Genomic DNA, 13,621 nt, shown 5'->3' with positions numbered 1-13,621 from the left:
TGCATTAACATGTACATTATCTCCTTATTGACCCGGCTGGTCATCATTCCCAGCTTTTAAAAATAGAAGAACTCCCATCCAGACACGCCGTTCATTTAATCATTCCATTTCTAGCAAGGAAATGCTTAGAAAAAATGTCACAAATTATGTTAATTAGAATGATCAAAACATGCAAGAGGGTTGCTGTTTTGGAACAGCAAGAAAGAAGTGCCATCTTGAGTTAAATGGCTTGGTGAAAACCTCAAACCATAGGACTAGTTAGGATCTACAACATGGTGATGAATGACCAACATTTCGTAAGCTGAATCAAGTTGCATGGTTTTAATTGCATAATGAAAATGGAACCCATTGATTTGGGCCTGAAGAGGCATCGACTTCACCAAGGCAGCTGCAAAGCAAGACATGATGGAGTCGTTCTGCCTAGTTACCAGCCAGCCACTTTGTGGCTGCTAAATGAGGTCTGATTTATACATGCATGGCAATATAACTAAACTTCATGCAAGTTAGAGAGGTTACCAACTTGATTTGCAGAAATCTTAAGCCGAAGTTGGGCTTCGATTGTTGTTCAAAATAGCGCAGATCAAGGGTGCCAAGTTGGGCTAAATGTTAATCGGCACAAACGAGGGGCAGCTGGTGAGTTGAATATCCTGCCTTGGGGGAGTCTGATTTGAAGTTGCTTTGAGCAGCTAGGTGCCGCTAGAATGAACCGGCTTGGGAGGTGCTTGCATGCGACGCCTTGAGCACACGACCAGCTGGAGCAGAACGTGAGTTGATTGAAGGCTGGTTGGGCTGAGTCACCTTAGGGAGGGAGCCGACTTGGTGGGAGTGAACAGCTGGAGAAAGGGAGTTGCTTGAGAAGCTTGGCTGATGGCTCCTTGATTGAGTTCAAGTTGGCGTCTAGCAAGCTTGACGTCCAAGGCTTTGACATTCCTCTCGATGGGTGTTGCTGCTAGGAAGCCAAGAGTCTCTTGGCTGGAGCAAGAACATTTGGAGAGGACTTGAGAGGTTGGCGTGGGAGCTTGAGAGAGAGCTCTTGAGAGAGACATCCAAGGCTACCAAGGGATTGCTAAGGGTCCTTAGCTGCTTTCAAGGGGAGGTTTATATAGGCACCAAGTCATGTTGACATGGTGCTAGACACATTGTTTGGAAAGCCAAGGAATCATGGAGCAATCTCCATGATTTTGGCATAGGAAGATCATGGAGCAATCTCCATGATTTTGGCATAGGAAGAAAGCAAGGGCTGCATGCAAGGGGCACCTTCTCCCTTGCCAATCAGTTGGCTTCCTTGTCTTCTTTGCCTAGCTTGAAAATCAAGCAAGAATGTTGGGACTGTCTCTTCATATCAGCCACAGAGATTTGGTCCTTGACCAGTTGGTTAGGATTCAAGTGAGGAAGAATTGAAAGGAGGAAAATCTTTAATGACTGGTTCCCCTTGCAACTGAACCAGAATTTTTTTGGTTCCATTCTTAGAACCAGCTAGGGGAGGGACATCAAAATGGGCTGTCCCATTTTTTGGTTTTTCAAAACACTTGTTCAGTTTTCTTAAAATTTGAAACTAGTGAAAGGGGTAAGTCTTTTTGGACTTTTCATCTTGTATTGTCAGAAATTTTAGCTGATTATGAAGAAAGATTTATTTTTCAAAATCCTCCTCGGTTTTTCACTATTTTGAAAAAACAGCTAGTTAATTTGGAAAATTTTTCAATAGAGTCTGCTCGCTTGAGCCACCCTTTATTTGATTGGTCTAGATCATGGCTGATCTAGTCTCGAGCACTTTGTCATTGTCCATCGAGGTTGAGAGAGTCTTTTGACTCGCTTGAGTTGGGAATATATTAACTTGATCAGGTTTGAACCGAGTTTAATCTGGATTAGGATTCTATTGAATTGTTTTGTTGAATAGTTTATAGGAAAATTAAGGAAATCATCGCTCTAGGTGATTCATTCCTAAATTTTTTCTAGAGAGAAAGTCATGCAGACTTATTTTTCTCTCTTAATTTGCATCGATCTCAAATTTATTCTTGGAATTGTCTAAATTTGACAAAAATCTTCATTTTTTAAATTTGTTGATTTTTTGCAAGTGGTTCCTAGACTTTGCTCTAGAATTGGATTAGGCAAACGTCGACTCCGGTCTAGGAACTTTCTTGAAAATTTTCTAAATTGCCATTAGAAAAATTTGGGAAAATTTGGGGTGTAAACAAATGTACTGTAATGTTTAGTGTGCACTCATATAGTTTTCTTTAAATTTGCATCATGCATTTAATTTTGAACTATGCACTTAGAATTGGGTCCATGTAAGAATCAATGCATGTTATCAGCTACAAGCCTATGACATTAGTCTGCATGTAATTGATTTGAATTGATTTTCATAAGGATACATGTTTTCAAAACGTAGTCTTGAATTGCACAAGTCCAAAATTGAACCAATTTTCAAACATGTTTGCCAAAACACTAGGATTAGACATGATTGGTGGCTAAAACTTGGATTGAATCACATCATGTTCATCTGATGTCTTAAGACCCAGCACTGAGGCCACCCACATTGGAACTAAGTTGAAATCCTAATCATAGTTAGGTTGACCTAAATCCACCTTTGAACCTTGATAGATCATGTGAACCTAGAATGGATCTAGAGATCATGAATTGAATTTTAGATTTTTGTATTTAAACTTGGATCTAATTGAATCTAGATTTAAAAAATTATATCTTAATTTGGATATTGAACTAGGATTAGAAACAAAAGGATATGAAAAAATGTTGTTATTTCATTATCACCTCTTTCTGTTTTTCTTCTATAGTATACGTAGGAGTGTTGTTTCTTTATCTCACATCCTTTTGTTTCTCTTCTACAACGTATGAACTAACGAAAGCGATAAACCAACTTGAAAACAACATATTATATTTGTCACCAATGAAGATAATAAATCCAACAGTTGTCCTTATGCTTGTTCTGACAGACTCTCTTAGGCTGACCACATAACTTCCTTCAATGAGGACAATAAGCACATCCTATGAACGATAACTTCCTATCGAATAAGCGAACCTGGTAGATGCCTATGTTCGTTTCAACAGACGTCCATACGGTTGCTCTAACTGACGCACTTCGACCAATGATAAGAATTACTCCGACGAGGATGATGACCGTTGCCTATGACCGACAACTCCCTTTGATGCTGCGAACGTTTGAAGCATTATGGAGAAGCCTTTGCTTCACGACCAACTGATAAACTTCTTTTTTCTTTCTTTTACATACGGGCTTCTTGCATCATTCTCGCCATCCACCTTAGGGCATGTTCTTTTTCAATAAATTATTTTTCCGCACTGAAAGGTATTTTTGGTCAACAACAACTTCATGTATGGGCTACTCGATCTTTCCGCCCATAAACCAAGGGGCATTAGTGTCCAACAAGTGCATCAGCTGATTTCAGCTTCCGAGTTAATGTTCTGAGACACGTGACTGATGAGATAATAAAATATTTATGATATAATGTTTATGAAATAATAAAAACATTTAAAAGATAATGATATAACACTATGACCGAGACAAAAAAATCAAAAAACACTTTTTTGCTGCTTAAAGGGGTTTATTAGTCATAACGATATGCATATACGGACTGACAATTGTCATACTTAAAATGTCACATGAAATTACATACACGGAAACAACGTACATAACCTGCTTCGGCTGCTGCCACCAGCAGCCCAGACATATCATAAATCTAAAAAATGTTTAAAATAAAATTAAAAAATAGATTCCCACCTGGAAAGCTTAGGTCAAGAAATGATTTAATTTTTATTTTTTGAAAAACAAGCTTGTCCATAGAACTTTAGAAAATCAAGCTAAAAATTTGTTACGTTTATATCTAGGCATTAGCACGGCTTGATTTTATGATTTTCATCTTTTTCTGCTTTGAATATAGTAAACATGAATGTACTTGCATTTTTTATTATTGGGTGTTACTGGTCTTTCTTTTTTTTTAGGGATGCTTTTAAATTTTATCTAGAAGATTTTTTCATGTTGATCAAACTTTTGAAAATTTTTTCCAGAAATATTTTCTGATCCCATCAAACACAACTTGAATTGAGTGGAAAAATATTCTCTTCCACAGCACTTGATGAACTTTTTCCATGGTAAAAAAGGGATGGAATTTTTTCCTGTTGGCATCAAACACCCCTTATAATTTACTAGCTTTACCCCTTCACAACATATTTACAACTGGTCTTCCTGGCAAATATAGCATACTACACGTTTATTGCAGAACAATACAGCAATAGACCTGTAAGAGAAAGTTGAAGAGCGGTTCGTCCGACGCTTTACCGGAGCTCCGATTCAGCGACGTAAAGCTCGAAGATGCTTCTACCTGAAAATATCTGAGTTGAACCACTTAACGTTCTCTCAATGAACATCTCTCACATTTAATTGATTTCTGGATTTAATGATTTCTTGAAATTTCCAGCTTGTGGTGTTTGGCAGCCTTGCTTCAAATATTCCTACTTAAGATATGAAAGGGGAACTCTTCGGAGGTCACTAACAGAGCTAGTCGTCACATTTATTTTGGGTACATTGGTCACATCGCGATTAACAAAGGCAAATTTCAAAGGTTTCTAAGAACCAAAGAGACACTAAAAAGTAACAAGCTGTATGTAATACTTTTTTCTTTTCTTTTTTTTTTGTTTGGGGGGGGGGAGGGGGGGTGGGTTCCACAGCTGGCCTTGCTTCTGTTCATGTTTTGGAATAACTGGCCCTGCCAAACTTCCCCTATGCATAAACAGTTTTCTTTTTGGCCTAGTAGGCCAATAAATTTGCTTCAGAAATTCTTTAATGGAATAAATAAGTGAATAAAAAATTCGATTCCAGCGATGCCATAAGGAAGTCGAACAAGCAGGTGGGGATGAATGGACTGTGCAAATATGATTCGCAAAACATCATGAGTTGTTCAGATGCTGTTCATGACCAGCGGATGGTTGGACATGAAACGGAACAGTAGCGGAGCTAAGAATTTGTTTTTTGAGTGAACAAGAAAAATTTACAGTGTAATATGTTCTCCAAGCTTTCTATAGGGACCGAAATAAAATTTTTGAAAACATTAACCGGTGATCAAATTCTTCCTTTTCAAAATTTCAGTAGGAGCCATGCCCCTGCCTGCAAACCCTTAGCTTCGCTCCGCCCCTCTTGAAAAGTCAAGTTGCAGATCTCCGCAAATCTTGTGGGATGAATTGCTGAACCATGATCAGTCATTCATCTATTCAGTCATCAGATTCTCAATGAATGAACGGATTTCCCATTATATTTATGAGAGGTACGTGAGATCATTCAACCGAAAAACTTGAATTGCCGCTCCTTTGTCAATCTCAAGGTTCAGACGGGGCTGTATGTCAGTTACCGCTTGTAATCTATAAATGTTACTTTTAGGCAATTGACTTCATGTGAAATACGTGATAAAGATTCATTTAGCATTCGGGAACTGGCAGAAACATAAATGAGGTTGCCAGTTGCCGCGTGCGACGTTATCCTGTCGACTATGCTGCCAGTTTTTTCTGTTCATTTTTTTATTTGATTCGATAATCAGCACCGTCTTTCATGGCCTAAAATTGTGCTGTTCTTGGTAATCAGAATCTACACACTTTATATATATATATATATATATATATATATATATATATATATATATATATATATATATATATATATATATATATATATCTTGGTTTCTGCTGTTGTCAATTTTAAATGGTCCCCAGGCAGGTGCTTCCCCTGGCGGAAGGAACAGGAGAACGTGTTCTCTGCACTTTCCTCGACATGCAAACCACTTTAATCAACGTCCATGCTTTTGGCGCGCAGGATTGTTAAATCATCGTGCTTTAAGTTTTGGCCGTTGATGGCCCACAAATTAGGTTCCAGATTTTATGCCTCAAAATCATAACAGTCCCCTGCATATACCTATTGAAAAGGATCTACCGGGTTAAATTTTATTTGGCTGTATAAATGGATGAATAACATGTAGTGGGTTGTAGCCCAATCAACTCTTGTCAGTAGGCAGTAAGCTATTGGTCCCTGGTTGGTAGGGCTGCCCATGAGCTGAGCGGAGCTTTAGCTCGGCTGGCTCGAGCTCAACTCGACTCATGTTTAGTCCGTTCGAGTTTGACTCAAGCTCGATACGAGCTTCACAACTTCAACTCAAACTTGACTCGTTCGAGTTTGAGCTCGAGTCAAACGGCTCATTTAAACTCGTTTATCTTTGGTAATGTACATGGTGTGAGACAGCTGCTGCTTTGACAAGTTCTCATTTCCTTTCGCCCTCAAGGCATGTGTCTTCCTTTTAGCTGCTCGTAGCTCCATGCCAAAATCTTGAAGGTGGGTTTCGGTGATGACGTCTTTGATTCTGCCACCTGCCATGAGCATCCCATTAAGGCATGGGGAAGAGGAAAGGCGTGGGTGAGAAAAAAGACAAATAGGAGGAAAAATGAACCCCGAGCGTGGTGAGGAAAGAGAAAAACGAAAGGGAAAATGAAAAGAGTGAGTGATTGATTGAAAAAATGTAATGATGAAAGTGAGGTGCAATATTGAGCTAAAAGGAAAAGTGGCTGTGTGGGTGAATAGAGGGAAAATTAAAAAACGCAAAACAAAAAAAAAATGAGATTAAGGCTGCATGGGTGAGAGGGAAAAAGGAGGAAAAACTAAATGAGCAAAACAAAAAATGAGGTTAAAGTCAAGCAAGTCGAGTTTAGTCGAGTCGAGTTCGACTAACTTGAACTCGGCTCTTTAATATATTGGACTTTAGATTTAAGCTTGAGCTTAACTTGTATAAAAATCGAGTCGAACTTGAGTTGGCTCAACTCGTTGTGCAGCCCTACTGGTTGGAGTGGCATGAGCACTATTGCTTAAACTAAACACAGACGTATGCCAGGAGAAATCAGAGGTGAGAGTGGCATGAGCACTATTGCTTAAACTAAACACAGACGTATGCCAGGAGAAATCAGAGGTGAGAAAATGGCCTTGAAGGTTTTACGCTCCTGTGGCTGGCAAGCCGTCAAGTTTCTGGACTTGTGGTAGTATCTCACAAGTAAAATGGAAGAAAAAAGTTCCTTATGGGTGAGGAAATGGCCTTGGAAGTTTTACGCCCTCGTGGCTGGCAGTCTCTGGACATGTGATAGCATCTCACATGTAAAATGGAAGAAGAAAAAAGATTTGATTTGATGTACAGCCAGCTGCTGGCTCCTTGCTCGGCCAACGAAACTAAGTTGTTGGAACGGGAACCATGACCAAGCTAGAAATTAACAATTACACATGATCCATGTAGACAGCAGCCTGTCCAACCTGCCACATATTCGACCAGGGATAAGTTGGGTATGGGCTAAAAATATTCAAAAACTCATTCTTAGAATATATATATATATATATATAATATGTGAAAAAATTAGTTAAGTGACACTCTTGACTAGGCCGCTGAATGGAATCAATTTACTGTCGATTCCATTTGAATTAGCCAATACGGGCAGATTCCTGATCGGTCGATGCTGGACTTAGGTCCGACAGAGACAGGTTGGGAACACACATCGAGTCCATAACTTGTTGGGAAAGTGTAGGACCTTTTCACGATGCCATCAATAATGCGCGGTAGGTGCATGTGCATGTGCATCTGCTTGTTCGCCGGAGAGTCGCTGCCATGTCTCCTGCCTTCACACGAGCAAAACAGACAACTCCGCTCCCGCTTACTTCTTGTTCATGGTGGCGCGGTCGCCTGTCAATATTGTAATTTTGAGTGAACTGCTTTGGTAAAGCGGATCCTCATTTCTTTGCATTGAACTCTCAAGCAGCCCCAACTTGGATAAGGAAGATTCCACTTCACCAGCTTCCCTGTAATCAAGCTGCCAGATGAGCATATCAAGTACATCCAATATATTTTCACCTCAGTTATCGAGTATGTCCTTTCCAAAGGGCAAGAAAAACTAGAGGAGATGAGGTCAGTTATTGAGTTTTTCCCTCTCCCTCTATTTCTTTTTCAAATCAACATAGGTCTTTTTAATTTTTCTCCTATTTCTTTTCCTCTCCAGGTCTATATATATAAAGAGAGAGAGAGAGAGGATATGATAGCTTACAATTTTCTGCTCATTCATAAGGACCTTTGATTAAAAAATAATAAGAAAAAAATGTATGAACTAATACTAAACAACAAAATATTCATCACTTTTTTTCGTTTTTTCCCCTTAACTATCCATGACGATGAATTAGGCAGTCTTTATGAGAGTATATATATATATATATATATATATATAGACACACACGTAAATTTCATACACTTGTATGTCTGATGATAACTCAAGTCAAAAGTAATTGAAGCCCTTTTCATTTTAATTATTTGGCAAATCATCCATGTGTAACATATGATTCCTGAACATGGTGGAGGAGGAGGATAACTTTCTCTCGGAAGAAATGGAATGTTAGAATTTTTATGTACCTAAATATTGTGGGTAGTAGTGTTCGGTAGTTTTACTGAGCATCAGTTTAGGGAAGTTGACAATTGAAGGCTCTACCGCGTGACAAAAGGGAGGACCATTTGAGGGCATAGCTAGAGCTTCCAGTAAGGAAAACCCCTAAAGTTAGGCAAGCACCGAAATCGTGCATCAGAAAGTATTAGCATGTGATGTGGGTTCTGAAAGGAACTTGTTGGTTGGTTAACAGGTGACGGAGAGCTAACCAATGTTTGAATTTAGATTATTGCAAAACGAAATTGAATGGAATAAACGATTAAAGATAAAAAGAATGCCTTCATCCTTTTATCCTACGCGGACCTCCGTCAATCCTGAGTCCCACCGGGCAAAGCCTTTTTAAATTGCACCCATGTGCACTCGGTATCCACATTAAAATATCTTTCTATGCAGTCGAGGAAAAAGGGAACAAAGTTTAGAAATAATGAGAGTACCAAGCCCCTTCGTTTGCCTACAAAAGGCTCTCTTCCTCTCCCCCAAATATTACCCTACCCTAGCCTCTAGGAAATCGAACATCCCTGAGGTGAGACTAAAGCCACCTAGCAACCTTTCTTCTTCTCTGCTTCTTTATTGGTGTGTATTTCCTACACTGCAGCTCACTTCCTGTGCCTGCAACCTTTTGATTCTCCTCCAGGTTTAGCGGTGGAGCTACAAATGGCGTCTGCTCTTACGGTAATGTTCTTGGGCTTCTTTTTGTGGCCTTCTGTCACCAACGCAGCGGCTCCTAGGAAGCCCATCGATGTGCCATTTCAGAAAAACTACGTGCCAACCTGGGCTCAAGAGCATATCAAGTATATCAATGGAGGCACTGAGGTGCAACTCGTGCTAGACAAATCCACAGGTAAAAAGAGATCTGGCTAGGTAAACAAACCGGGCACAAGGCCATATCAAGATTCCTATTGTTGCTCATTGGTTTCTACTAACTTTGTGACTGCAGGTACTGGTTTCCAGTCTAGGGGCTCATACTTATTTGGTCATTTCAGTATGCAAATGAAGTTGGTCCCAGGGGATTCGGCAGGAACAGTTACTGCCTTCTATGTGAGTGAGAAACATCTATTGTCTTCACAAGAAATAATCGATTTACCCCTTTTCTGAAGCTTGGTATTGGTCTTTTACTGATAAGTGATTGCGTGCCTCATGTAGCTCTCTTCTCAAAACTCGGAGCACGACGAGATAGATTTCGAGTTCCTTGGCAACAGAAGCAATCAACCTTATATATTGCAGACCAATGTTTTCACTGGTGGCAAGGGAAACAGAGAACAGAGGATCTACCTCTGGTTTGATCCCACACGAGAATACCATTCCTACTCTGTTCTCTGGAACATGTACCAAGTAGTGTATGTTCCATCCCATTCACATTTCTCAAGCACTTATTCTCCTGAAACTGTTGTAGTCTACTTTGCATTCTTTCTTGTCCTTAAAGCAAATGAAGAATTCTTTTGTTTGGTTTCTTTGCAACAGTTTCTTTGTAGATGACGTTCCCATCAGGGTGTTCAAGAACAGCAAGGATCTGGGAGTGAGGTTCCCCTTCAACCAACCGATGAAGATATACTCCAGCCTCTGGAATGCAGATGATTGGGCGACCAGAGGGGGGCTGGAGAAAACAGATTGGAACAAGGCGCCATTTGTGGCATCCTACAGGAGCTTCCACATTGATGGTTGCGAGGCGTCCGTGAACGAGAAGGTGTGCGCCACACAGGGCCGCAGGTGGTGGGACCAGCAAGAGTTTCGGGATCTCGACGGCCTGCAGTATAGAAGGCTACGCTGGGTTAGACAGAAATACACAATCTACAATTACTGTGCAGACAGAGCCCGGATTCCTACAATGCCACCAGAGTGCGCCAGGGATAGAGATGTCTGACTTGTTCATGTCCTCTGATTCTGTGCAGGATATGTATCATCTTGGTCTGCGGGGTTCCCAGTGCTTTTCTAACTAGTGTTGTATGGATTGTTGGTTGGGGACATGATGCTGTTTGCTACGGATCGATTCATAGGCATTGTTATGGATTAATGGGCATTGGGTGGGGGCCTTTTGGGTAAAGCGAATGTGGTTTTTAGGATGTCAATAAATGCTCTCCGTTGTCGCCTTTACTATATTTTCAGTGTAAAGTGTAGTTCACCCTCAAATCCATCTTCTGTACAACCTTTCCTTTTTCTTTTCTCTTTTCCAATGCATCATGTGAATGATTTTACATAGCGTGGATCATGTCATTGCCAATCCAAGAAGACGCCTGACTTAACAAAATCTTCGAGTGGCGTGGTTTGAGACTGGGACCGTCCCAAAGATTGTGATTTCAAGATTGTGCCTGTTATCGGTATAGTTATATAAGCTCATGGAAAACGTTGAAAGACAAATAAGACGCCCCAATATGCATTGGCCCGTATCGGCTGATTTTTCAATTTTCGTTTTTGTTAATGCGTGCTTTAGAACAGTTAATAAAGTAAAGAATACTAGTTTTCCATGCCGCATCAGCAGCTAGCACGGTCTGGGTTTCTCGCTCATGAAATGATAACCGTGTTAAGAAAATCTGGTGTAGTTGGTAGCCTTTGTACATTGTCAACGTGGTTTCAGGCATGTGAGGGAAGAAGGGCGATAGCCTGTTGGAGTTTGAAGACTGGCGGTGGAAACTGCGGTCGTTTCCTCAATTTGCCTATGGCAGATCGTGCAAAGGGAAGCGACCAGCGTGCCAAGTGAGTGGAGAGCGTGGCAGGTCCGTGACCTCGCCTCGTTTCCTACAGGTCGGAGCCATCTGCGGTCTCCTTGGAAGACGACGACGCTTCATAAAGATCATCACCAGTCCCATCAACGTGCCAAACACAACAGGGAGGATCTCCCTACCTTAGGTCCGTACCTACCTTTAGGTGCAGTAGTTTGGGCATTGGAGGGTTGTCTTGTTTGGGAATGGAAGGGTTGTTTTGGATAAACTTGACGTCTTTGTCCAAAACGTGTATGGAGAATTGGGCTTCTCCCTTAAATCAAACTCTATTTGATGAGGATAAGCCGCGATGGTGACTGAGAAGATTTGTATCTAAGCTACTTAAGATGGTTGTATCTGAAAGGTGTCCCTTTGATCATGGACACTCTCTATATATATTGCATGCATTTAGTCGGTTCTAAACATTTATCCGTATTCACTACACTAATGTTGGTTTTTGCCGACAGCCCTAATTTTGTGCAAAACCCCCGTCAAGCCTTGTAGCTGTTGGGAAAAATGGCGTGGGCAATTCAATTCCCAACCGACATTGGTTTTTGCTGACAGCCCTAACTGTGAGCAAAAATTCCTCAACACCATTGGGAATTGAATTCTCAACCACCTTGTAGCAGTTGGAAAAAATGACCTGGGCAATTCAACCACCTTATTAACATATACATATTAAAATGATTAGGAGTATTCCCAACGCACGTGGGCCATTTGGAAATATCTTACAATCCCCAACTGCTAGAGCCATTAGGAATTCATAGTGCTCATACTAGCCAATGCTGTTGAGAGCTCATGACTTACCAACGACTAATTAAAGTAAATAGAATTTTACAGCAATTGGAAATATACATATCAAAATGAGATTAAGAGAGCAAGAGAGAACAAGAAAACATAAATTTATTAACATATACATATTGAAATTGTCTAATACATATGAATTTAATAAAACATAGTATTAATATACAACATCCAGATCTGCTATTTGCATGTATGTGCAAGAAGTCTTTGTGTGTGCATGTGTATGTTGGACAGAAATACACCTACACTTACAAGGTCACCTTTATAAGTTATATGTTTCACGCACACCCATTCACCTTTCTGAACTTCTATTGATGGTCCACGAACAAAAAAAAGGAAGTTTCATTGCTTGGAATGCATACCATTGTATTGGTATATATGCTTAACAGCCCTTTGATATCTATTAAAGGTTAAACTGCAAATAGAAAATAAAAAGGAAAACAAAGAAAGAGAAACAAGTGAGGGAAGGTGATTTGGGTGTTTGGCTATGAGAAAAAAAGGGGGAATGAGAAAGACAAAAGATATAGAGAGATGTTGAGATAAAGAGAGAGACAAACAGAACTGATGATATTCAATGAGAGATGGAGGGATTGTGTGCTTTTAGGAGGAAGATCTGATGCCCATAAAAGATAGAGAAGATATGCATCTATATACTTTGAATAAATTTTCTACTAAAGATGTACCCAAAACTCCATATAAGCTATAGACAATAGATGACCTTTCCTATCTTATATGCACATATAGGGTTGTCATGCTCAAGCTAAACTATATAACCTCCCACATAAAGGCTTTCGATCTTCGAACAACCAGTGATTTTTTAATTGGTTATCTATAAAGTTTGAATGGATATTGATTCTAATGTCCATCTCATTTGTCACATATTATGAAAAAAGATAAAGCTAAATTCTAGGAAGATTGTTCAATTGGATTAAATGCATTACAAAACCTCAAATTTAAAGAATAGTATGATAAATGATATAAACCTACGGAAGACAGTACTAAAGGATTCGACTTATCATCTTTTATGATAATACAAAAGTTGAGCTAGTAATGTACCAAGCCAAAATGAACCAACTATGGATCATGCTAATGTGCAAGAATAAGGTGTACAAGTTCAAGTTAGGTATGTACAATTGTCTATTCATAGACCCTCTAAAAACAAGAAACTTGCTATAGCATCTAACTATATAATGTATTTGTAGGAGTTTGATGATTATATATATATGGATGAAGATCTTTGAACATTAATGAAAGCTACAAAAAGCAAATAATATATGTACTGGATAAATGCTATGAAAGAAAAGTTGTGTTCTATGGCTACGAACTTGACATGAAGTCTTGTCGAGTTGCCTGAATGAGTACAAACCATAAGATCGGAGTTGGTCTATACGACCAAAAGGGACTCCAAAGGCACATTGAGAGATACAAAGCAAGAGTTGTTGGTAAGGGATTCATCTAGATGGAGGACATAAACTATAACAAGACGTATTCAACCATCTCCACTAAGAAAATAAGAATAGTTCTACCCTGATAACTCCTTTTAACTTAGAGTTACATTAGATGGATGCTAGAACGGCTCTCCTAAATGGGGATCTAAATGAAGAAATATATATGGAAACCTTAAGGTTTTTCTGGTA

The 13,621-nt window shown here is 39.6% G+C and overlaps 1 protein-coding gene across 1 annotated transcript; it reads left to right on the top strand.

The window, feature by feature from the left end:
* The first annotated feature begins 8,871 nt into the window (after positions 1–8,871).
* Positions 8,872–10,578, top strand: LOC116249155 (xyloglucan endotransglucosylase protein 2-like). The gene is made up of 5 exons (XM_031622329.2): positions 8,872–9,007; positions 9,119–9,325; positions 9,422–9,522; positions 9,628–9,821; positions 9,946–10,578. Exons 2-5 carry the CDS (start codon positions 9,139–9,141, stop codon positions 10,343–10,345), a joined length of 882 nt encoding a protein of 293 aa, XP_031478189.1. The 5' UTR covers positions 8,872–9,007; positions 9,119–9,138; the 3' UTR covers positions 10,346–10,578.
* Positions 10,579–13,621: the final 3,043 nt, after the last annotated feature.

The sequence above is a fragment of the Nymphaea colorata genome, chromosome 2 (assembly GCF_008831285.2).
Source record: "Nymphaea colorata isolate Beijing-Zhang1983 chromosome 2, ASM883128v2, whole genome shotgun sequence".
Classification (NCBI taxonomy): domain Eukaryota; kingdom Viridiplantae; phylum Streptophyta; class Magnoliopsida; order Nymphaeales; family Nymphaeaceae; genus Nymphaea; species Nymphaea colorata.
Note: the sequence above shows the minus strand (reverse complement) of the source record. Positions and strands in the feature narration are given on the sequence as shown.

Bases quoted from the DNA above. Each gene is read 5' to 3' on its own strand.
- LOC116249155 (XM_031622329.2), top strand. From the start codon at position 9,139: ATGGCGTCTGCTCTTACGGTAATGTTCTTGGGCTTCTTTTTGTGGCCT. The intron at 9,326-9,421 runs GTAAAAAGAGAT...TTGTGACTGCAG, and splicing joins CGTGCTAGACAAATCCACAG to GTACTGGTTTCCAGTCTAGG. The intron at 9,523-9,627 runs GTGAGTGAGAAA...TGCCTCATGTAG, and splicing joins GAACAGTTACTGCCTTCTAT to CTCTCTTCTCAAAACTCGGA.